Source organism: Aptenodytes forsteri, unplaced genomic scaffold (assembly GCF_000699145.1).
Source record: "Aptenodytes forsteri isolate BGI_AS27 unplaced genomic scaffold, ASM69914v1 Scaffold455, whole genome shotgun sequence".
In the NCBI taxonomy this organism is placed as follows: domain Eukaryota; kingdom Metazoa; phylum Chordata; class Aves; order Sphenisciformes; family Spheniscidae; genus Aptenodytes; species Aptenodytes forsteri.
Window position 1 is genome coordinate 469,812 of NW_008795914.1, and position 25,063 is coordinate 494,874.

A 25,063-nucleotide genomic window follows, 5' to 3' on the forward strand; every position below is an offset into this window, starting at 1 on the left:
CAGGGTCTGCCCAAAAGTGGGTCAGAGAGGCTGCTGGGACCAATATGGCTGCACCAGGGCCAAAGGTCTCGATGTTTCTCTGGCTGCACAGGTGGGTTTTTCAGCCAGTGTCAGCTCCACTTTAGCACTGCGGGGATGCTCCTAGGAGCACGCCTACGTACTGCTGGGCTGTGCCAGCAGCGTGGCTCTTCTCTGAGCAACAGGAGGTGGCAGTCACCACTGCAGGGTGGCTTGGTGCTGTCCCAGGCTTTGTGTCCAGCCTGGTCCCCAGGTGCTTCTCTCTTCATAGCTGACTTGGAAATCAAAGCTTTTTGGTATCACCAGTAACTCTTATTCTTCTGATTTCTTGATTTATTTGTAACTTGTCAATGTTTTGGAGATCTTTCACAGTGCTGAGTTGGGGTGGCCAGAAAGGAGCCCCGACTCAGCTGAAGTCAGCCCTCCGCCATGGCAGCATCCCATCAGGACCACCTTGACATCCAGAGAGAGGAGCAAATGCTCCAGGGTGGCTGCACTGCTCTGTTCCAGCTGTAAACCTCAGGGATGAACCACTTCTGAGCATCACTTCTGGTGAGCGTCTGGGTGACCAGCACAGATGCAAACAGCTACCTTTGGGTAGATGAACGCTGCTGTGCATCCTCTGCCCATCTTACCCATCAAGGGAGCACGTAGCGGAGGGCTGACTGTGGAAGCAGGTTGCCATTAAAATGTGCTCCTCAGGCTATCTGGTCTTCTGCAAGGCCTGCGGTCGCTCTGGCTGGCAGGCAGCATTTATCCCACTCATGGGGTCAGCCTTGGGCAGCCGGATAACAGGGAGAGATGCTGCAGTACTCCTGCATCCATCAGGCAGCCCCGCGCCTCGGAGTGTGCCTTCTGACAGCCAGAGGATTTGGGGTCTTGGAGGTGAGCTGCCAGATGTCCCTGCCCCTCCGTAGCCTGGAAATGGATGTCATAACAAGATCTGTCCCAGGATGTCTCAGTCGGTGACAAAGGATGCAGAAGAGAGGCCACCCAAAAAGCTGCTGTGCTGTGCCCTGCACTGACTTGTCACTGGGATGAGGGGAACCAGCCTCTGCTGGAAGTTTATTTGGTGGAAGCATGAAAGCTGACCTCTCCTTTGGGCAGCTCCTGGCTTTCTCCTCCAGCTCCCAGGACAAGGCACATGCAAGCCCGGGAGCTGCAGGCTGCCCGTGGCACCACAGGAGCGTGCTGTGCTTCGGCGGGCTTTCCCCTCCGTGCACTGCAGTTGTGTGGATTTACTGCTGGAACCTTCACACCTTGTGATGACTGAGGAGAAGGTCTAGTCACCCTGTAACAGGGAGGGGTGTCAGCTGCCTTGTTCTCGTCCTTCTTCTCGTTTAACTCGGGAAAACGGATCAACGTGGCTGCCAAGGAACAGCTCGTTCCTTGGGAGACGCGCTTGTGTGGACGAGCTCCAGCAGCAAGAGGTTATCCATCACCAGCGAGCCATTCCTCTTCTCTCTGTGGTGAGGAGGATGACTCGTGCCAAGGACTTGCAGGTGTTAGGGCTCTTACAGGATCTTTGCCTGAAGGAGTATTTTCGGAAGCAAAGCCCCTGTTTCTATTAAGTAGCGCAGGGACAGAAAGAGCGAACAGGGGAAATATAAGTCCTCGAGATGCACGCTAAGCAGCCAGGCGGCAAAACTTGCCAAAACGATGCTTCAGACCAAGTCTGCAACTAATCAGCAGCTTTGGAGAAATGACAACATTAAACTATTTCATGTGATTTTTTCCCCCCTCCTTGGAGCTGTGCAGGACAGCTTTGATTTATAAGAGAATTAGCGCGCTCTTCCCAACCCGTTCCTCAGGTTGCCTTTCTGTAGGAGCAGAAACATTTTGTCGTGTTCCTGGGGAAACGAGGCCAAAGAGCGAGTTTCTGGGAGGAGGCGAGTGTGACCCTGGGTTGCTCCCATTGACAAGCAGCGAGTTTTACCCACAGCCATTTTTTTCCTCTCGTTTCTTTAGTTGAGAAACCAGATGTACCTTAAGAAAACAAAAGCTCTGCGTGCGTACGTGTGTGTTGGTAGAAGTTGAAATCCCCACCATAGTTGAGGATGTGCTTCAGTTGTGTCCCCATGGTAAGGTCTTTAACCATGAGCACACACCCCTTGGCAGCACCAGCCAGCATCTGGGGCAAGTGCTGGCTGTCGCTAGCATCCCCCCAAAAACCAAAGGTGCCTTTCGTAGCACCAGCCCCGGCCCCGCGGCCAGCCGTGGGCCTCTCTCTAGCACAGCATGGGTTTGCCAGGAGGATGAGATGCGCTTGCAGAAGCGGTGGTGTTACAAATCTTGGAAGAGGTGAGGAGGAATCTTGGAAGAGGTTACCTGGCGGCTTCACAGGGCAGCAGCTGCAGGACAAGGCTTTCCCTGCGAGGTGTAAAGCTGCTGTGGCACCGGGGCTGCTTCAGCAGCACCAACGAGCATCTTCACAAAAAGCTGACAGTGCTACGAACCTGGGTGAGCAAAAATATGACATGTCCTTTCATTTTAAGTGCCTTTTCACTCCGACTGCGGGATTTTCCAGCTGCCTCAGTGGTTATGAACCACATCTGTGTAAATCGAACAGGCACGCTCTAACTCTTCTTGCGAGCGATGCCGGTATGGTTTCCATCCTCCCTCCCATCCTGCCAAAAAACAGAGCTCATCTGAAGCTGCGGGAGGAGAGGAATTTCCTGAGAAGGATAAACAAGCCATTCTCATTACCACGTCTTTGCTGCTGCAAAGGAGGCTTACCCACTCCCCTACCTAGGAGCCCCTAACAACTGCTGTCTCGTTAGTGGCCATGGGCTAGTGACAGGGCAGCAGGAGCACCTGGGCAGAGCATGGGGAGAAGCCCTGGCCGCTCCTCTTGCTTTCCTCCAGTCCCTTGGCATATCCAAGAGGAAGAGCGGCTGCTGCTGTCACATCTTCATTATTAACTCCATTGCTTTTCGGCATCAAATATCTCACCCTAACAAAGCAATTTGCTGTTCGTGCTTCATAGTCACTCTGTTACTCAGGCGGCTGTATGCACGCTAATGGACTCTTTGTTTCACGTCCAGTCAATGGCTCATATCAACAAGACACCTGCAGGCATGTAGATGACTTGTGGTGAAGATACAGGGTGGGACCCTGGGGCACGTGGACCATGCCAGAGTCTGCCCTTGACTCCTTGCCCTGCTGCAAGGCAGGGGATGGGGCAACTGTGGGCTGGCAAGCATCAGCAGCTATTGTGGCTGTGGTGCTTTGGGGTCAGTGGCCTGAGGTTTCTGCAGCCTTGCACCCACTGCAGGGAAGACACCAGCTCTTGTACAGGCCAGCAGCTATGTGGCTGTGGTGCTTTGGGGTCAGTGGCCTGAGGTTTCTGCAGCCTTGCACCCACTGCAGGGAAGACACCAGCTCTTGTACAGGCCAGATGAGTCTTGGAGATTGTTTGTCACCTGTGAGCTGAGGGCTCCTTGCAGCCATGCACTGGATGCTGAGTGGAAGAGTTTTGTCAGTCACGACAGATATTTTTCCCATATCCTTTCTATTAGGGAAGGATAAAGTGTCAGAAACACGTTGCTTTTTCGGTAAGCACATCTGTGGGCAGAAAACTCTCCTCCCTGCCCGGGAGCACCCGCTTGCTCTGCTCAGAGCCTTCCTCTGGGCTGCAGACCCTCCACCCCTTTGGCTGCTGGTGTGTGGCTTCAGGGCAGGTCGCAGGGGGGCTGCAGGTCTCCGAATCAGCCGCAACCTTTTGATGTTGCTGCTCTTAAGCTCCATCAGGCATGTGATCACGTGCCTGCGTGCATGTGTTGGGCAAGGAGCGCTTTCCTTCCTACCACTGGGGTAAGGGAATTTGGGCTCTAATGAAGACTTTTACCTTGATGTGTAGCCAGGTCCTGGGGGAGCTGCTGAGAAAATCACCTGCAGTACCAGCATCCAGAGCAGTAAAAGACACAGCAATTATGTGAAGGGTAAAAAAACCTTACTGTCTCCTTAGGTGATGGGTTTGGAGAGGCCTGGCTGCCTCCCCTTGGAGGAAGTGCATTTCTCGTTTAGAGGGAGCCTGGCAAGAGAAGCCCCTGGTAGCCTTTCTTAAGGAAACGAGGGCTTGAGATAGGTGCAGGAGCATCCCAGGGAGGTCCCTGGCAGCACAGGCTCCTGCCCCCATGTGCCCCGGGCGACCCCCCGTGGCATGGCCTGGGCAGCACCTGTGTGAGCAGGGGGAGGGTCACGCCTTTGGTTGCACGCTCCAACTGGTTGTATTTAGCTCACAGCTAACTGGGACGTCTCCTGTTTTGGAGACATAAGGACATTTGATTGCCTGCTGGGCATTTTCTCCAGCAAGCATCTGAGCGGCAATTCCCTGTCCCTCCTTCAGCGACGGACTTGCATCCTCTGTGGTGAGAAGCTCTAGATATTACAAGCCGGTGGCCAAAGCAGTGCTTGTTAGATACTGCTAGAAATAAAAGAAACCAATGCATGATACAGCTGCCTGCAAGAGCCAGGTGCTGCCTCCCTGCCTGCCATGCCGCTGGAGGACAGCTGCACCGAGTCCGGCTACGCTTGGCGGTGCCTGGTCTGGAGCTTTGGAAACCTGGTGGGGAAACAAGTCAAGCTCAAACCCTCATGGCCTCCAGGGTCAGTGTGTCGTTTCCTCGTCCTTTGCAGCGATGGAGGGATCAGGAGCGCCAAAGGGAAGAAGCCACGCGCGAGCCCTTCGGCAGAGCTGCCGCGGGAAGGAGGAGTAAATAACACATTGCTGCTTTATTGGTTAAGCAGATTTCTGCACAGGTTCGTCTGCTCTCATTAGGCTGGTTTTGGGACCATCCAGGAATTAAGCGCCAGAGCTGCTGGGAACCTGCCGTGCCTGTAATGGTGTCCCACAGGGGGTGGATGTGGGGGTTTGTGCAAAGCCCGGCCGGCATGGGGAGGGATTGTGTTACAAACCCAGGGTGTTCTGTTATCTCTCATGAGGTGAGACAGAAGAGGGGTTTGCTCCCCGTAATCAGACGAGTTCAAGCAATTCTTGTTAGCTCAGTCCAAAAGAAGATGCTCAAGAAGAGCCGATAAGACGCAAATCCAATATGTGCTAATTAGGCAGTGGCACAACAAACAGCTGCAAATTTTACATTCAGTTAGCCCTGTTTACTTGGGTTTTTTCTTCTTTTATTTTTCTCTCCTAAATTTAAATTCCCAAGGAGACACTATATACAGTACGTGCTAATGCAGTCTGCATTGAAATGCTGTGTGGAGGAGCACTGATTTCTGATCCTGCCTGCCCTCCCTCTGCAGCCGTGTTCCTGCTCAGCCCAGCAAAGCTTCCCCTCTGGGCTCCGGGCTGACTCCTTCCTCTCTTTTCTCTCATTGCAAATTGGAGCACAGCCACTGAAATGGTGGACTTGCCCCACTGAGAGCAGGATCCAGTCCCAGGTCTTGCTGGGCTGAGACAACTCGGTGCTTGCTGTGCATGGGGTGAAGAGGATGGGCTGGGGACCCCCCAGGACTGCAGGCTGGGCACTGGGGACATTGCTTGAGCACCACATGCTGGGGCAGCACGGATGATTGCAGGGTGGATTGCATGGGCAGCAGGGAGCATTACAAGACTTGCGATGCTGCTCAGGTGGATGTGGCGGGGAGCCCTGTGCCATGGCACACCCGCCACCGTGTTCCCTGCACCCCCAGCCACCAGCCCTGCTCCCCATGGGGGAGCTTTCCTCCAGAGCTGCTTCCCGAGCCAGCACCGAGGTGAGCATAGAAAGAGCCAGTCAGGATAAACAGATTCAGAGCTGCTCTTAATTGCTCTGACTGGGCAGGGGACGTGGAGGGGGATGTTGCAAGTTGTCTTTGCAGTGCATTGAATTGCACCCTCAGATGCATCCTCGTCTGTTGGTCAAGTGCTTCCCCTCGGTCCCTGTCCCCCTCCGTGCAGGTGGCTGACTGGTGGGATAACTATCAGAGCCTCTTTGCCTGGCTCAGGGCTCCTGCTCTAGACTCTCTTCAGCACAATTAGAAATGCCGTTAGAACCTTGCCGTAACAAATTGCTTGATTTTCTAGGTCAGCTCTGCTGGTTAGGGTGATACCAGCCACTGAAAGCTGGCAGTTTATTTCAGCTTTTACTCAGTACGTTTTGCTCCAAAGCGACTTAAAATGCATTAGTGTCACAAGGCGGGAGCTGCGCGGAAGCCTCTCAGCAGCTCAGTCGTGTCTTTCTGTCACTTGTCCTATTGTCTGGGGAAATTCTTTTAGCAAAGGCAGGCAGCTGACTCGCTTATCATATTTTCCCCCTGATTTTTTTTTTTTTCCTGGGGGCTGGGAATTGATTATAAACATCATTGCAGAGGGATGTGTCGCTACCAGGGTTGATGGTGGTAAATAGCGGGTGGGCCCCATGCTCAGTCCTCTCACTGCCCGGCGGGGAGGGGAGATGGGAGCGGGAGCATCCACCGGCATGGGCGTGGTGCCGGGGCTCTGGACCTGCTGCGGCCATGGAGAAGAGCCTGGTCTGTGCTGTGCTCGCCCACACCCAGGTTTTCAGTTTGGCAGCACGGAGGCAGCTGTCATTAGTGGAGCTGGGAGGATGCTGCACAACCACCCTGTCACCCTCCCTCCCCAAAATGCACCTCGGAGGGAGGCAAATGGGGTCGGGACTGACCCTGGTGGGAGCTGGCTGCAGCTAACCCAGGCCGGCTGCCGCTTCCGAGGAGAAGCCGCACTGGCGTTCCCGAGACAAGCTACATTGGTGCCCCTCATCCCCATGAAGCCAGACTGGGGCAGCAGCTCAGTGCAAAGCAGCGTTTTGGCCGGGAGCAGGGACATGGGTGTGGGTTTTCCATGGCTCCAGCAGCATTGCAGCTGCAGGATGCCGTCAAGAACTTTGATTGTGGTTTTAAAATCTGACCAGCTCCCGCAGGAGTAATCGTGGCAGACTCCAGATACCCTGGGCAATGTACTGATGGCATCTGGCTTTCTTCTGCTGCTCCAAATTGGGCAGAGGACACCCAGCAGCAATCCTTCCCCGTGCCAGGAGACCTGACAGCACATCCTCAGCCGCCGAGGGCTTGGCCGTGCATCCTCAGCCCAGCAGAAATCCCACCCAGCTGCCGCAGGTGCCCTTCCCCTGCATAGTTCTGGTGAAGCTGGTGAATGGTGGTAGGCATCCAGGGACCCACTTTCCTGCCACTTTGCAGCCCTGGAAGTCGGGGCCGTCCAGCGGGTGTGCGGGGAAGCATTTCGCAGCTGGTTTGACTTTTGTGCATGTGTGCGTGCATGTGTGTTTATGGATGCACATGTGGTTTGTGTTTGTGGTATGTGGAGGGAGCAGGGCAGGGACCTGTGTCCTTTATTGAAAGCAATTATAAATGAACAAGGGCAATGAAAAAAGCCCTAAATAAATCACTGAAAGTAAACACTCTCCAGTTTTGGCTGCCTTTGCATGAAGATAAATGTGGAAAGCTGGTCCTGTAATAAGGCAGAGCCAAATGACACCCTCCCGTGCCGTCTCGCCAGGGTCGCTGGGGTGAGCCCTCTCGCCCCATCAGAGCAGCACTAGGGCTGGTTGCAAGTTAATGTCAGCACAGACCTGCAGCAGCAAAAGCCCCCCATGCCACCGATAGCCGTTGCACTCCCATTTCTAAGGCTTTCCTCAGCTACAGGGCACTCCAGCTTCTCCTGTCCCATGCCCAGGGGTTCCCACTGGTGGAGAAGACCTGAGGCTCATGTGGCTCAAAGCCCGTGGGAATCAGACCCCCCATCACCCGGTGGCTCTAGCAAGACCAGGTCTGTGTGATGCTCCTGAGTGGCTCAGCGCGGACCCCTTCCCCTGCCAGCCTGCTTGGGGCTCAAAGGCTGCTCTGCTCCCATCTCCCAGCTGGTTAAAGCCATGAGGCCGACTGCATTTCCCAGTGCGGACCAGCTTCCAGACTGGTGGGTGGGGTGGGGACCTGCCATGGAGCATGGCTCCCAGCAGCGCGGGGAGTGCAGGATGTGCTCCTGCCGGCTGCAGGCAGGGTCGTGTTTGACAAAGCAGAGTGGACCAGGAGGAAGCCTAATATTTATAATTCCTAAAGTTGTCTTGAATCCCCAACCTTGATGCTATCTTCAAACAGGAATAGAGAAATCCATATTTAGTTCAACTGCTTGTCTGATGTTTGGAGAAAAAGGAAAATCGAGAAGTTGTTGCTCATCATGCACATAACTAAAGAAAATATGAACATCAGTGCTTGCACATCAGTGCCATGTTATTCAGCTCCTTTGGTTGAGTGCCAAATATATTTATTTTGCATCTGGTCACCTGCAGGTAAATGAGGGGGTGCAGCCGCTGAGCTGCTTTGTCAAAGCTGCCGGAGGGGGTTTGATCCTGCTGGGGTATTTTGCGAGCTGTACAGCCACAGCCAGCTCAGGCTGGGAAAGGCTTGGCTGCTTTCCCAGGGTGACTGTGTCTGTGCACTCCTCCCCTCCGGTCCTGCCATCCCCGGGTGAACGGCTTTCCATCACCTGGGTGACCCAACCCCTTCGTCTCACTGAGCACCAATGACTTTTGCTCAAGGCCATGGTGGTGTTTCCTTTTTATCTCTTTTTCTCACTTCTCTTCCCAATTGTAGAGAAATCAACTATTCGGTATTTCAGGCCAGAAGGTGAATGTTTGGGGAAATTATGAGCATGTTATAATGCAATTAAAAAACAACCCCTATAATTGCTGTAATTTATATATACCTACAAAATAACCAGCTGGTGTAATCAAAGCTTCTAGTATATTTTATTTGTTTCAGCAAATCAAACAGAAGGAAATGGTTCCATCTGCATTTTCACGTGCTGCACAAGGGTTTGCAGCAGTCAGAGCTGCCTCCTACGGAAGCCCTGCAAAGACAGGGAGCAGCAAGAGAGGGTGCTTGCTGTTTGAGCCATCATTAATACGAGTAAAACACTGCCGACTGCTTCCGCATCACTGCAGTATCAGCGTACGCTTAACGAAGGGATAAGTGCTCAGGGGCAGGTTTTGTGCATGTTTATGGACGGGGGAGGAATGATGCTGTCCCCTGGAAAACTGGGGATGCTGCATATGTGTTTTGGGCTCGTGTGCTTCAAAGAGTGTATCTCAAGCTCATCTCCCTTCCCTCCCTGCCCTCCATCAACAGCCCTGGAACATTAAAGCAGATTGGCTGCAATTTCAAAGCTGCGACTTCAGTGCAGCCGAGTTGGTGATGAGGAAGATAATTAGCAAGTTAAATGTTCAATGCTTTAGTCAAATTATGTTTAATAATATTGAGCTATAAGGAAAGAGGGTGGCAGGAACTGTTAGCAGCTGGCTTTTTCATTATCGATACAGCATTGTTGTGCAAAGCGCTTTCCACTTAATGAAGGCACCCTGGGTTTTATTTCATTTTTCAAGCCTGTTTCTGTGTTCTGCTTCACCCGCCGTTGGCTAGCAATTTGCAGGATTGCAAACGAGCTCAGAGTATTTTAGGAGCCAGTGGTTTTTCAGGAATGAATGCTTTGCCTGTACTTCATGACTATGATTCAAGTTCTCTTGGCTAACTAGCCCCCAAATTATCTGCGTGTGCAGAGAAAGGCCGTGTTTATGGGTCTGCTGGAGTCTTGATGAAAGCCTCGGACTGCAGTCTCTAGCCGAGGATGAATAAAAGTCTGCAGGGATCCTCTTCCAGCCCTGAAGTTTAAAATATTAATAGGATATCATTTTCCCGACAAATGTTGCAACAGGTAGTGAGCACTTTGTTATAAAACATTTCCTCTTAGTGGAGCTGCGTATTTTAATGGAAATGCGGTGTCACTTAAATTATTGATATCCAAAAAAATACAAGTCCACTGTGTGTCCACAGATATCGAAATCTTTTCAAACTGGCTCTTTCTCCGCGCTCCGCTGGATCGCGTTCTGCTCCATGAATATTGCAGCCTGCGGGCGCCAAAGCAGACCGCGCTCCCCGGGCATCCCTGCGCCACTTGGGTTGCGATCTGCTGGCGGTGATCCACTCCCACGAGCGAAAGGCAGCATGGCCAGGGAGCTGGGAAGGGAAACGCAGGCAGCTCGTGGCGGGGGCCACAACCTTCTCCCGGGGACCTTTTATCTCCGGTACCAACAGAGGATGAGGAGGGGAGAGACGGAGTGGAAAATAGCGGCGATTCATTCAGAGCGGGCAAGCTTCCTGGCTGGCCATCAAAGCAGAATAGCTCTTTATACTCTTATAAAAAGGTGGGACGTGGTAGGAGGGAACGGCCGAACTCGGCCGGGTTTTGGCAGCGGTGGGCAGCCTGGCAGGAGCTGGGGAGGGTTTCGCCCCCGCTGCTTGGCAGAGGCTGCCGATCGCTGGCTGCCCGCGCGGTGCGAGCTGTCCCCATGGCTTGGTCTGGAGCTGCCACATTGCTCTCCCTGCCTGTGCCTGTGTTGCTCCAGCAGAGATGCTTTGTGAAGGAGAGAAATCCCTCTCTGATGGTTCAGCAGGCTCTTGTTTGGCTTCCTTATCATGTGCAAAACAAAACTGATGACAAAAATAGCTGTGCTGGCTTCTTTCCTGGTAGAAACCCAGGAAGTGGCACATTTAGTCTCTCCCACCTTGTCAGAAGGTTCAGCAGCAGCGAGTGGTTTGAGAACATTTTTGAGAAACTTAGATACTCCTGATGTTTTTCTGGCTGCCTGTAAAGTTTTCCAGGGAACCCAGGAGAAAGTCAGCTTTGCTGCAGGAACACAACCCACCCCGGCTTCTCAAACCATCTCCAGAAAGGAGCAGCAAAGGGCAGACACCCATGCTGTCCCCTCTGGCTGGTGACCTCCTCGGGGCCACCGCGGTGCTGAGCTCGGTGGCTCCCCCATCTTGGGCCCGAGCACTTGCTCAACCCACCAGCGTGGGCAGGAGCTGCCAAGAAACCCAAGAGCCTTTGCCCAAAGTTATTCAAGTTGTTGCTCCCTCAGACGGCGCATTGGGTGGCAAATGGTCTCGGTTGCTAATGGGGGACTGGGGACAGTCCTCTGGCTTTACTGATCCTTTTGTTTTTTCTCCTTCTCCTCTCCCATTTCTGGACTCACAGCAAACCCTGGAGACGAATCTCACCAACCTGGTTAAACGCAACAGTGAACTGGAAAACCAGATGGCCAAGCTGATACAGATCTGCCAGCAAGTGGAGGTTGGTGAGAGCAATCGGGGGACCAGGGGGGTGATGGGGAAGGTGCACTGGGAAGCTCCCGGCTCGAGTGATGGGATGCACGGGAATGCTCCTGTGTCCTTTCCCTGGGGGCTGCCCTGGGAGCAGAGGTGAGTGTGTGGTGGGAAGCGTCACTGACGCCAAGGGGCTAGTGGGAGGCTTTGTGGAGGCTGAATTGTTTTGGAGAGTTTAGTCCCAAACGATGGAGGACGCGGGGATGGTTTCCAGGGGTCTGTAGGGTCTGAAGGAGAGGGTGGCATGACTGGGAGCTGCTGGGAAGAGACACAGGCTGCTGGGTTGGCTCAGGAAGGGAGGACCTGCTGGCTGCTCTGTGCGCGGGAGCAGAGGGTGCTTTTGGTTGAAGCCTGGGTGACACTGAGCATGCAAACACAGCTCAGCTCTCAGGGAGGGGGGAAGCAGAGTTACACCTCTTGTAGCTTCCTTCTGCGATCAGGTGAGGTTTTGCCAGCAGCTCCTGTTTCCTTTGATGCACAGGTGGGATCTGCTGGGGCTGAGTACTGAAAAACCTCATCTGCAGCTGGAAGGCATTAGTGAGAGTTTGCTTTGGATGCTGCATGCTATAGCCTGCACCCTGCCTTCAAAACCTGGGGCATCTCCAGCTGCTTTCCCAGAAACAACAAATCCTTTTGACCATGATGCACGCCTCCACGCTTCAAATTCCCTATGAACCTCTGGGCTAGTTACACCTCCTCTTTCTTGTCTGGGGGTGCTGTTAAAGCAAACTAGTTAATATTTGCAGAGCACTTGTATATCAAAGTGACGAGCGCTCCGGGAAAGCTCAGAAGGAAACTGCTAGTTGTGCCTGCAGAGCGGCGTTGGAGCATCACACAGCAGCCACGGCCGGGGCAGCCTCGCGTAGTGGAGGCTGCCTGTGGAGCAGGACCTGCCGTCCTCACGGCCAGCCCAAGAAGGGAGTCATGGTCGCATAACTGCATCTGCCCAGGCAGGCGTGGAAGCTGTCGCAAGGGTCCTTCTCAGCTCCAGGGTGCTTGTACTGTGTTAATCATATTTTAACTATTTCCTCTTGGGAAGGAGAGGGTGGGACCCCACCATGCTAGCGTGGGTTGAGCAAAAGTCCTCTCCACAGCCTGGTGGAGAGGAGGGAAGCAATGGGTGTCTGCAGGTGCTGGCAAAGAAGCAATATAAAACCCCCACAGCTGCTTCCAAGCATTTAATGGGTGGGGTGTGCTCTCACCTGGGATGTGTTTTGGCTGTAGCAGATCCCAATCCCAGGAGCGAAGCCAAGCAGCTCGAGTGAGCCTGGAGGTCAGAGGGGAACAGAGGCACAGGCAGTGATACTGGGAACATCTGGGTGTGCCGTGCGTGAGATGGTCCTCCCCCCTGGGAGGCCCCTGCAGGGCTGAGGCAGGTGCTTTCCAATGCAGCCCTCCCTTCTGGGGTGCAGGGGCTGTCGTTCCTGGCACTGGTGCTCCCCAGGGCTGCTGTATCCACCATCGGTGAGCTGGGGCTGTGCTGTGTTTGCAGGCAAGACTTTCATGCTGGAGAAGGATGTGCCTGTATCTTCCACAGGGCTTGGGTGAACCAGGGCTGGTAATGAGGATTCCCCTTCCCAAGGGAATAAAGGGGGGGTCAGATGTGACTTGGGGAAGCCCTTTGGGGGTAAGGTCCTTTGCGTGGTGAGGCACCCAAAGCAATGCTGATGAGGCCGAGCCTGCTGGTGAAATCAAGGCTCATTTGAGTCTCTTTGCTCCTAAGCACTTTGGCATAGCCTTCCTTATACTTAAGGAATATAAGTATTCCTTAATAGGAATACTTTTCCTATTAGCATGAGAGTGTTTTTCTGACCTTTGCTGTAAAAAGAGGACTTCAAGGCATTGCCTCCAGCCACTGTATTCCCATTTTGCTGTGTAATTTGCTGCTAGCCAGGGCAGAAACTGTGGGAGAGCCTCTCTCATCCTGCTCTTCCCTGAGCCGCTCAAATGCTCTGTGATGTGAAAGTGGAAGCGAAGGGTCCCAGACAAGGACGACTGGAAGGGATTGTCCCCCATGGGCACCTGTCCTGAGGCTCATCGTGACGATGGCCATCCTGAACATGCGATGGAGGTGCTGCCTCTTCCTGTGGCATCTGGCGTCTCATGCGCCTCCGTGCCAGGAAGTTTTTACCAAGTCCAACTCGAAACTTTCCTGCTGCAGTTTTCAGCCTGTAACTCTCTGCCCTGTCCTGTCCACTGTGGACACAGGGGGAAAGTTATTTTGCTCATCTCTCCAGCAGCCTAGAACATACTTGCGAACAGCACATCCTCCCTTCTCTTTTTTGGGCTGAGATAGTTTCATTATTGGTTTTTTTTTCAAGTTTCTTCACAGCACATTTCTCAGTTTCTTTACAATCCAGACTGTCCCCTTTTTGTCCACGCTTTCCTGGAGATGCAGTGCTCTGAACTGGTGGGGTTCCCCAGCCAGAGCAATGCTCTGCTCTTCTCCCAGTGCTCTGAGGAGAGAGGAAAGGGTTATTTTGGTTGTCTCTGGGCTATAATCCCATTTCTCTATCCCAGGGCAGTGGCTGCAATTTTCACACCCATGTCTCCCATGTAGTTTTTGAGCCATCCCACCTCAGACCCTCTTGGCAGGCTGCTGCCTGGCTGCTGTTCCTTAGGACAGCACAGTGCCCTGCGCTGGTCCTCATTGAACCTCACCCTGCTCGTTAAAGCTATTTTCCTCATCTCTCTAGTTCATTCTCAGTTCAGGGCTAGCCTCACCTTGTGGCAGTGTAGGCAGAGTGACTTGTCCCCAGCCCCTTGGTTCACGCGGGGATGTTGTCTCCATCCTTGCCGCGACAGCAGCTTCCCCTTGCAGGGCAAGGCTGGTTCCGGCCGTTCTGCCGGTTTGCAGCAGCTGGTCTTCTTCCCTGCTTTCCTTCCTCCTCCCAAACATGTGCACTCTGCCTCCCTGCATCCTTCCTGCCGTCAGAGACGGCGATTGCAATCTCTCCTGCCTGAGCCCTGCTTTCTGTAGCAGAATAGCAAAGTTCAGGCTTAAGCCACCAGCAAGTGGGAGAGGCTTTGTAGAGGGGATTACAGAAAGCATCGGAGGAAGAGAGATCACCTTTAATCCTGCTGAAGAAAGGGACTCAGCTGACCTTGCTGCTTTGACCACTTGATCTATAAAACCCTTTGTGTTCCCGGTGTGCAATCAGGCATCTTTTGTTTGCATCACCAAGGGAAGTGTTTGTGCGAGCTGTGCGTGGGGAGAGCCTGTGCCAGCAGACTGACGCTGCCTCTTGGCTGCAGCTCTGGAGTCAGGAGTTCATAAGCGATGCACTCCTGTGGAAAACATTCGAGAGGAAGAAGGCAAACAACCTTACTGTTGTTTCAAAGTGCACATACCAATTAATAGCAAATTAATTTGCAGCTTTGATTACTGAAGTGATACATGGAGAGAGGCTGTCGCAATTAGTTTCTTCTTAATGGGCTATTGATTTTTTTTTGTTGCTAAATTAAGCAGCGGTTCCTTGAACCAACACCTTTCCAGAGAACAAAAACACCAGGCTGCTGCAGGCATCGCTGATGTGGATTCGGGAGGAGTTTGCTGGTGCCTGAGCAAACATGACGGCTATTTGCTTCACCCTTAGTCACTCCAGCCCTTGCTGGGGGGAATGCAAGCCCTGCGGCTTCCCACGCGACTTCCCCGAGCTGCCTCATGGGCCAAGCAGCTGGCAGGGATGTGGGGCTGCTGCATGTGCTGACTGGAGTCGTTTGCCCGTAGTGAAGCACACACGGATGCATTTGCACAGGGAGCTGCAGCTTGTTCTTCACCATCTGCGTCTCAGAGAGCGACTGGGGCTCTCAGGCCAGGAAGGTGCTTCCTAACCCCCGCGTTTCCTGCAGGCAGCATCAGCGTTTTGTTCTTTGCTCACTAAATAAGGTCCTTGTTGCTGTCCTAATGATCTGGAGAGAGGAAAAGAGTGCCAGCGGTGCTGTGTGTGCCACCAGCAGCTGCGAGCCACCGTCAGATGCCGCTCAGTACGCGAGGAGGGAGCTGAGACATGCTCTTCGGCTCTCCATGCCGAAATAAGGAGCAGAAAAATCACACCTGGGTTTTGCAGGACTGCTGGCCTTCCTGAGTGTGGCTGTGCTGATGCTCCTGCGTTGTTTGCATTGTCCTGCTTCTCTCTCTGCCAGTGTGTCGTGGTGGGGAGAGGGATTTTTTGGCTCTGCAGTAGGAATGGCTTTTGTTGGAGGTGTCTTTCCTGGGCTGCCTCTTCCCCCAGGGCTAAATGGGTTTGGAGTGACTATGGTAAAATAGATAGCAAATGGATGTCTTGCAGGCAGAGAAGGAGCCAGAATGTCCTTGCAGAGCTGTGGTGACAGTCATCAGCACTCACTGCTCTTATAGGTCACGCTTTGACTCCAAGACCTCCACCAGGGATGGAGCAGGGATGCATCTGGATGTGCCAGGACAATGGGATGTCTTTCCAAACCTCCTCCTCCTCTGAATCCAGCTCCAGCATCTTAATGAACTGACCTGTGAAGAATTGAAAGCTATTTGGTATTTCTTTCTGATTCTGGAAGTTTCGGACCTCTAGGCTGTTGTTTTCTACATAGTTTAGGAGTTTTCAGCTTTGTCAGTCGTTCTGCTTAAAATAACAGTTGAAATGCATTTCTCAGTCTTACTAAGTATGCAGTCGTGCCCTTCAGAGGCACCTTGTCAGAGAGCACATTAAAGTGTGAAGTAGAAAATATCTCTGCCCCTCTACGCTTCCCAATCAGTCTGAATGCAGGGGATTTTGCTTTTGAGCTATTTGTGGACATTGCATATAGGCGGACACATGCAATCCCAACATACTCTGCCCATCAAGTCATGTTCAATGTAAGTCCCGCATTATGTCCAGGAAACTGTGCCACCAGCACCCTGAGGTGCAGAGGGAGGCATCCAGAGAAGAGCCTTGCAAGCGTCCCCACGCCGCTGAGCCTGCGCTGCCCGTTGGCGTTACAAGGAGTGACTCCCTCCTGTACGGTGCGTGGGAGGCTGCTGCTGAGGGAGGGCGAAGGGACCAAATCCTGCAACAGTGATTGAAATGTGGACCAAAGAGAGCAGGTAACGACCCTACAAAGAAGCTGAGTTTGTAAAATACCAGGGTGGGTAGCAGAGATGGTACCCACGCCGATGTCCCCATTGGGGAGGACAGTAGGAGATGCTGCCCGGGTAGCTGCTCTTGCATGGTGGGATGGTGGCCCTCTGTGCCATGGCAGCCGCAGGGCTGGCCTTGGTGCAAACTGGTTTGTGTCCCCTGGGGCATGGCTGCCTTGCTACATAGTCAAAAACCTTTTGACAGTTTTGGGGGTGACAGCGCTGTGGGGGTGGGATAGGGTCCTCTGCTCCATCTCAGAGCTGGGTTCCTGCTGCCTGGGTGTGGAGGAGGAGGTTTGTCTGTGCATGATCATTAGGCTGAGATGATGTTCCTCTTCCCTCTGCAAGCTGCAGCGTGAGCTTTTTCTGGGTTGGAGTTTCACCATTTGCTTTTTATTGCAGGGCTGTATTGTCCCTAGCACATTTCTCCCCTCTCCCCCCACCCCGCTGCATTGAGAAGGGTGAAGTATTTTTTTTCCCCCCTTCTTATGTCTAAAAAGTCTCCCCCATGCCCAGCTTTCCTACAATTGTAGCACCCGCTGAGTCTTCACCCCCAAATACAGCATTTACCTGGGAACTAGTTCATCCTAATAAATAGTGGTTTGGCCAGTATCTAGCTGTGCCTGAGCCAGGGCTTTTGCCAGCAGAGCTGTGCTGGTCTGAAATCCCACCTCCGTGCTCTGCTGGCACTTGGGGGGTGAGACCATGCCCTGGAAACGCTCCTCTTTGGACAGAAGGCAGCTGGGGAAAGGGACCGCGGTGACCTCTGCGGCTTCATCTGCCTTCAGTCTCCCAGATAATGAACACTGGCTGAGCTGCAGATTTCTTGCCCTGGGTAGGTTTTCAGATTTAGGATTAATTTAACCAAGAGCCCAAGATTTCTGCTTGGCATGCCAGGCTGGAAGGGGAGCATGCTACTTGCTAAAGGACCTCCCCCTCTTCTCTTCCTGCTGTTGTTTTTGCAGTCGTGGCACCCAGGGCTCCCTCCTGCCGGCAATAGCAAGCACCGGGGCTGCAAACACTTGCAAACAGCCCTGATTTTGTGCTCCTGGGAAATTCGAGTGATGGCCATCTCTGTCTGCACTCGTGCCCCAAGGGGCGAGTAGGCTGCCAGCATCCTCTGCGACAGCCTGGGTTGCAAGGCAGCGCTGTCGCCTTTGCTGCTGGCAGCACAGGTTGCTGCAGGCTCCAAACCCTGGGTCTGATTTCCCCCCTCTGCTACCTCGCAGCAGATTTGGAAGATGATCCTGTGTTTTTTCTCAGTGGAGTTATCTTTGCAGACCATCAGCTGTCTCCCACTTCAGTGTTACATAATCTGCTGGCCAGGTTTAAAAAAAGATCTTGTATCAAATGTGTTTAACTCTGGGTTGGCTTCAGACTTCTCCACTGTTTCACATAGCTTTGGGAGTACAAAGTGAAGAAAACCTATTTATGTCCTCTAGTACACTGTTAATTTAAGTGATAGGGCTCAATTCCCCTTCTACAAAGTATATCTCCCCTTTCTTGTCCTTCCCCACAAGGGTGCTGGTCTTTCCTGGAGACAGAGGACTGAAACCTCTGCCTGTGCTTTCACGGCACTCTTTGCATGCCTTCCTTTCAGCTTTAAAATAAAAAAAAAAATCTGCGTATTTGAAGCCTGAAAAGGGGGTCCAGCAGGGATTAATTAGCCTAAATTAAGCAGGACACATGCAGCTTTTTATTGTAGAAACAAGTCACTGTTTCCTTCTGCCTCTTGGGGCTGACACCGTGCTCACCTCCGCTTGTTCGAGGGGCAGGGTGGGAGCCCCCTGTGTCCCCAGCCTGCTGACCGCCCCGCTACCTGCATCCTAATCACCCCATCTCCCCGAAAGATACACGCTCCACCTTCCTGCCGGCGGCACCAGCTCAGGTTTACCTGGAGGAGCTGCAATTAGGACAAATCCTCCAGCATCTCAGCTCCTGACCACCTTGGGGAGGGCTCCTGCTCTCTAAGGTCACCAGTATCCTACCTGGCGCTCCCGGCACACACCTGGCACCTGCGTGGCAGGGCCTGGCTGGGCACGGACAGCTCCTGCACCCACAGCAGTGATGTCTGTGCAGAAGGACCGATGGTCTTGGGAGATCTATGAAGAAGGAAGTCATCAATGCATCTCGTACTTGGGCTTCTCTGCTCTTCTTTGAAGGCTTATGGGACAAGTCTGCCATCGTGTCCTGCTGCCTTCTCTCGCCGCCCCCCACCCTTGTCTCAGCCAGGGAACATGGCTCTGTAGCCTCGGTTGATGAGGGTTTACTGGTCCCTTTTCCTAGGGTGAGAAGGCCATCTTGAGTAGCATCTTCCAGAGCAAAGCTTCAGAATTGGTCACTCGAGTCCAAACCAAATGGAGGAGCCACACGTGCTGGTCTCCCCTGTTTGCAGCATCTGTCCCTTCATGACCAAGGAGCTATAGTGTCTCCTTGCTGCTTTCCCCAAAAGCACGCTGAGAGCCACGCAGCCTGCTGGCAGTGCCCGGCCTGGCTGGTGGGTATCTTGCTGGTCAGCAAGGGAGGGAGAGCATATGTGATCTCCCCGTGGTCATGTTTTGGTAGAGGCTAAGCAGCAAAATTATCATCTTGGCCAACCGTCCACATGGCAGAGGCCACAAGGAGACCAGACCTGGTCTAGAAGAGGCCAGATAGTGTCCAAGGTGGTTTGCAGTAGCTGATCAGACCTGAAGGTGAATTTTGTGAAGCTCTGGCCAGCCTGATTGTGTCGTCTTCAGTCTCCCACTGGGACTGACTCAGGTGCCCAGGTCTACACGAGGTCTCCTCGTCTCCTGGCTCAAGTCCTGCCTCTCAGTGCAGCGATTCTGGAGGGCAGGGTTGGAGGAAGAACTGGTTGTGCCGTGTAGTGGGTTGTGTTTCTTTGCCACTGAACCATAAATACCAGGAATAAGGTTAGGGAGGGAGGAATAGCAGCAGCAGTCTGGAAGACGGCTGTGATCATGAAAGCGCTGTTTGATGCTCGCTCTGTTAGTCTGCTGGGGTCTGGTCCAGCCGAAGCTGCGTGTCTCGCATTGGGAACCGTGGTTAGGAGGGGATGATGTAGGGAGGAGATTCTGGGTTTGAGCATCAGCAGGCTCCCCTGGTGGTGAGCCCAGAGCAAAATCCATTAGGGGACGGTGCCCCAGTTTAGGAAGTGAACGGCAAGCACAGTAAGAAATTTGCCTTGAGCTGGAGAAAGCTTAAAGATTTATTGTGGTCTGGACACGCATCCTGCCAAACCTTTGCACTATGAAGAAATGGGGCTTTTTAGAGCAGCAGGTGCTGCTAGCAGCATCTGGTACTTTTTTATTTTTTTAGGGGGAAGATGGCTATTTGTAAAAGGCTTTGCTCAAAGAGGGGCTCCCGAGGAGTGCCCTGTGACCACCAGACACTGTAAGCACTGTGCTGTGGCTGAAAATAAGGGTAATGGAGGCGTCCGTGGAGCCTGGTGCTGCCTGCTGGGTTGGCAGCACCGTCGTGGCGTGCCCAGTGGCTGCCCAGCTTCTCTGCTCTGTGGGCTGAAAGCCGCTTCCAAGGAGGTGCTGGAGCCCCTGGAGCCCTGCCAGGAGCGTCCTGCAGCACTGGGAGGGGGAAGATTTTTCCTCCCCGGGGTCCTGTACCATGCTACAAAGCTCGGGGCTGCAGCCCGGCACAGCGAGTGGCCGAAGCAGAGGCGGAGTGGCTACACCAGCCCAGCTTGCCCGTAGTTGTTGCTGCCTTGAGCTGGTTCAGCCCTTTCATTAAGACCCCACACAGCATTTCCTGATGTGCCCTTTGCAGCCGTGCAGCCTCCCGTGGGCTCTGCCTGCACTCCCTCCCTCTGCCCACACCAAGCAGTTGCTTTTGGTCTCACTTTTGCAGATGCTTTGAAGTCACAGCCACCCTTGCTCTTGCAAGCAGGGTGCTCACATTCATTTTTAAACCTCTTCTTGCTTTAACTAGTACACGGGCACTGCCTCGGTGTAGGTGCATGAGAGAGCTGTGAGTTTTGCTTGGGATGAGAGGGCAGCAAAGCTCGCTTCTTCTGCAAGAAGCCTGCGCTGCTCAACTCAAAGCAGGACGGCTAGGGCAGGATCACCTCCAGCTGCCCCATAGCTGAGGGCAGGATGGGGGTCACTTGGGAGTGCCAAGAGCAGCCCAAGAAGTGCAGCCGTGGCTGTGCAGAGCACTCCAAAACATACAGCCTGCCCAGGGAAGGGAGGTGGAGAGATCCCTGAGCATCCCTGTGTGGGGCTGGCGCAGGCCAACACTGGGTGTCAGCGCTGTCCAGTGGTACCCAAGCTTTGTTGGAAAGCGATGCAGCTGTGACTGTGGGGTACGGCACCCCAGCAGGGCTGAGCCACGCTGTGCAGCAGCAGCAGCAGGGGCTTGCTGCTCCCGGGCTGCCACCTCCCCGCAGCCCGTGCCCCAGGTCCCGGGGAGGGGGCAGTACCTATGGAGGAGCATGTGCCCCACAAGCCACCCAGCACAGCCCCGTCACCCAGCGCCGACCTTGGACGTGCAGCAAGGAGGGCTTCACACCCTTCTCCGGCTCGCTTCCGTCTGTGTTGCAGGGCTGTTATCTCCTGCCCAGCTCAGCTCCTGGCAGCCGGCAGAGCCGGGACCCGGCACGGAAGATATATATTGCATCTCTCCCGGTCTGAGCTGGGAGAGCCGCAGGGCTGTCGGGCTCAGGGACAAGTGTGTCCCTCCTAATGGCGTGTACTTTTGCTGTTCCTGGCCAGGTGAACACAGCCATGCATGAGGCCAAGCTGATGGAGGAGTGTGATGAGCTCATGGAGATCATCCGCCAGCGCAAGCAGGTCATTGCTGTCAAGATCAAGGAGACGAAGGTAAGGAGGGCCAGCTTGTGCGTCCGGGGGTTCGAGGGTCCCCTCCTGCGCCTGTGGGGTGGCTGCTGCAGGGTCCATCCTTCCTCTCTGGGGACAGCCCAGCAGTTTGTCAGCCCGTGATGCTGGGATGTCCCAGCCATGTGCAGAGGGGCTGCTAGTGGCATGTGTGGCCTTGTCCGTGAAGAAATTGCTTTGGGCAGCCATCGGTGCACACAGTTTCATCTCCCTGCCACCCCAAATGGTGTGCAAGTCCTGGTGTCCCTCGCTGCTGCTGTCCCCAGGGCTCTTCTGCCAAGGACAAGGCGTGTGCTTGACATGGCCGGAGGAGGGAAGGCGCGTTGATTAGCATGACAAATTGGTACAGTTGCTTGGATCAGTCCAGACAGCTTCCTCAGGGTTTTTCTAACACTGCGGTGCTAATATAATAACGTAGAATTAATATGGAAGGGCCATCCAAGTCCTGCACTGCAGATAAAGGAGAGGCTACACGCTCTGCACTGCAGCATAGCCGTAGGTGAGCTGGTTTCTCACCCTTTTCTTTGAAGGGGTGTTTGGACCCTTCCTCCAGCGGTTCCAGGTGTCTTGGCTTTTCCCGGTGGTTTCCGTGCGATGGGGAGAGGCTGGAGGGATCAGCTGTAGCTCTGAGCGGCACCCACGGGAGTTTACAGCGTGCGTGCACAAGCCCTTTGCCTTGCTTACTGAGCTTGAACATGCGTTAGGGTCCAGCTCTGCATCCATCACGGTGCCGATAGCTAAGCCAGGGAGCAGCATCGCCCCAGATACAGATTTTTTTGCAGGCAAAGGTTTGGGAGCAGGTTGCGCTGCGTGCGTACACAAGAGAGCCAACCAGCATGACTCTCGGACACCCTCGGCAGGAGTGGAAGCTTTAAAATGTGTGCTTTTATCCCAGCCACTTCAGGGAACATATTTTATGTAACGGTGCCTTCTGCTGGTCCATCTGTCTGTCTGCCTCTCACTTCCCACCCTCTCCCCGTAACGTCTTTTGACCATGTTGTCCAGTTTCAGCCGTACTTGGCAGGGTGCTGGAAGGCTCAAAGATGTTGTTTTCCTACAAATTGGCAGCTGGGTAGAGGAGAGAGGCCCCAGTTAGTGCCCAAAGCCATCAGCAGAAGAAACGCTTGGCTGCTATTAATTGCCAGGGTAGGAGTAGCAAGCTTGTGCCCACGTAGCTGCAAACCCAGCACTGCACCGGTGGGAGATGGATGTGGGGACAGTGGTACTGGCAGTATCAGGGAGGGGACTGGCTTTGGTTACCAAAGGTACCTGGAAACTGGAATAAGCCTCTTTGCTGGTGAAATTGGGCTGGAGATGGAAATGTGCGGGTCTGCAGCACTGCAATGCCCCTCTGTTAACCCCCTGTGCTGCCAGCGCTGGCCTGCGGGGAGGCTGGCCAGGTTTCCTCCATTGCTTTTGACACCTCTGAGCAACGATTTCCAAGTGTGAACGGGAAGCAGCCTTTCTGAGGAACCCCAGACACAAACATTGGAGAGTTAAAAAAGCTCCAAACACAAAAGAAAGGAGGAAGCACCGGAGACTGTGGCTGGTTTGAAGCGCTCCGACTGCAGAGTGAGAAATACTGCTTTCCTGCTGAATTGCCATTTGGTTTTCCATTTGTTCTGGGCTGCTTTTCCTGACAAATGGCCTGACGGATGCCTGGAGCAGCCTGATTGTACGGTGTTGGAAAGAATGGCAGCCCCAGGCCCAAGAAGGAAAGTCTATGGAGGCAAAAACGCTGAGGCAGCAGTTTGTCTCCAGCCGGAGTACGGTCCTGGGAGGAATTGGCTGCTCTGTCCCAGGGCTGCTTTTGTAGCTGTGAGATGGAGCTCCTCCGCCTCTGCAGGCAGCGAGAGAGATGTAAGGACCAGAACAGCAGCCTGAAGTTTGTGCTTGGTCATGGGTGGGAGTGAGGGATGCCAGGCGAGGATGCCCGGAGGATGATGCCTGCCATGCTCCTGAACAATGCACCTTTGACATAAGGAAACCATGCCCAGCCTTTAGGTATCTTTTATTCCAGTAATCCTAAAAAAGAGTTCTTCCCGGATGTGTCACACACGTCTTTGGAAACCCACCAGAGATTAGATACTGAGGAGCCCACGTGCAGCTCCAAGCTAGGCTCGCACCTTGCAGGACTCAGGTTCGTGCTCTGCTGGGGCTTGGATACCACTGCCCATGAGACTGGGCAGCACCCCGTGGTGAACGTGGCACTGAGGTGGTGGGAATACGTGGGAAGGACCCAGGAGGCAGAAAAAAATCATCAGCGAGGATGCGAGAGGAGGAGCAGGAGGGAAGCAGGCAGCTGGGCTGCCCTGAAGAGCACTCTGCCACGGCGTGGATCCGGCCAGCGGGTGCCAGCACCCATGTCTCCTGCTCGGAGCACTGCAGGTGCTGGTGTCACAGCCCAGCCTGGCTGGCCTCGGGCCAGGGCATCTGCACCTCCTTTTCCCTTAGCCACAGCGGAGGCTTTGCCTAGTATTAATGCTGCAGGCTGTGGTCCTTGCAGGGATGTGGCCGAGGAGAGCTGGGTCTGGGCACACCAGCAGCTCCTGGGAGCAATCGTGGTAAGGGCAGGGGCTCTCCTGCCTCTCCCTGTCCGAGGCTGACAGCTACTCCAGGGCTCAACGAGTCCTCCCTTGACACAAAAGTCGTCTTATTTCTCTTCCTTATTCTCCTTTTGGTAATTTTTTTCTGACAAGTCTGGTCATAAAATGAACCATCCATCAGCCCATTAAGCCCCAGCAGGAGAATCGCTTCCTTGTGCAAATAGCCATTTTGAGCTGTGTCTGCCCGCTGCTAGCGAAGATGAGCCCGTGCTCCTCCCCGCTACGTGCCGCTGGGGCACAGCTTGCTGTGGCGTGCTGCTCCCTGCCCCCCCCCCCCGGGCCCGTCCCCTGGGATGCTCCCTGGGGTGGCAGCCCTCCCCGTCCCTGAGTGGTGGGGGCATTGGGGGGTTGCAGAGCTCCCGACCAGCCCAAGAGGATCCCCCCAGACCCTGGGGCTCTGGACAGACATGTCCCTCATTGCACTTTCTGTCACGAGTCTGTGCCACTTGTCTGACCCCCTCGTTTGGATGTCATTCATCCAAGCCAGCATCTTCTTGCTCGCTAATAATCTTGCCGGTGCGCCAGGTAGTGAGAAGGACGTGAGAAGCAAATGGCAGTGGCTATGGAGTGACCCACGCCATGGTTTAGATGCTGCATCACTGGCTTTGTTCACCCATGTCTTATCCCGTAAGCCAGGCAACTCCCCTGCTCTTCGCATGACTTCCCCCGGCCCTGCCCAGACACCGGCACTGGGATGGGCTGGGTCTCCGTGGGATGCTCTCCTCGGAGGAGGGAAGTGCAGCGAGGCGGCTTGGTGAGGGGCAGGATCCCAAGGCAGCCACGCTTTCAGCCCTGCCTTGCTGGGAAAAGGCCAGGAGAGTTCGGGTTTAGGGGTGATTGCTTCTTATTGCATATCAGGAGGGGGAAGCACCACCCAGCTTCCTTGGCTCTTTGAAGGGTGCAGCCCTTGGGTACAGCCAGGTGCCAGCTCTGCTGCCCTGAGGGAGAGGTTGGATATTTGGTCTCACCACTAAGATTGTGGGCTTTGGGTTTTTCTCAAAAACTGATGTGCCCTGAGCACCTGCCCTGTAGGCTAACCAGGCCACTAGCCTAATTACAGAAAAGTCTAGCAGCAGCGACTGCAAACCCTCAGCGGGATGCACAGAGGAGAACGGGGGCTCTTAGCCCACCCGCTGTTGAGTAAAGGATGGCTGTACTGGGAGAGGCTTAAACAAACCCAAATTCCCCTCTGTTGTCTGCTGGCCAGGAGGCCCTCGGAGCCAGCTCTGTGCTGGGGCAGTGGATGTGATACACTGGAGGGACGGGATGCCATCCAGAGGGACCTGGACAGGCTGGAGGAGTGGGCCCATGTGAACTTCATCAAGTTCAACAAGGCCAAGTGCAAGGTCCTGCACTTG

General features: G+C 54.1%; 1 protein-coding gene across 2 annotated transcripts in view; it reads left to right on the forward strand.

The window, feature by feature from the left end:
* Window positions 1-25,063, forward strand: part of MID2 (midline 2) — a 94,465-nt gene that overhangs the window by 44,424 nt on the left and 24,978 nt on the right. For both annotated transcript variants that reach the window (XM_009284598.2, XM_009284599.2), the window contains exons 2-3: window positions 11,030-11,125; window positions 20,977-21,084. In XM_009284598.2, the coding sequence (XP_009282873.1) occupies window positions 11,030-11,125; window positions 20,977-21,084 (204 nt within the window). The remainder of the gene's footprint in view (window positions 1-11,029; window positions 11,126-20,976; window positions 21,085-25,063) is intronic.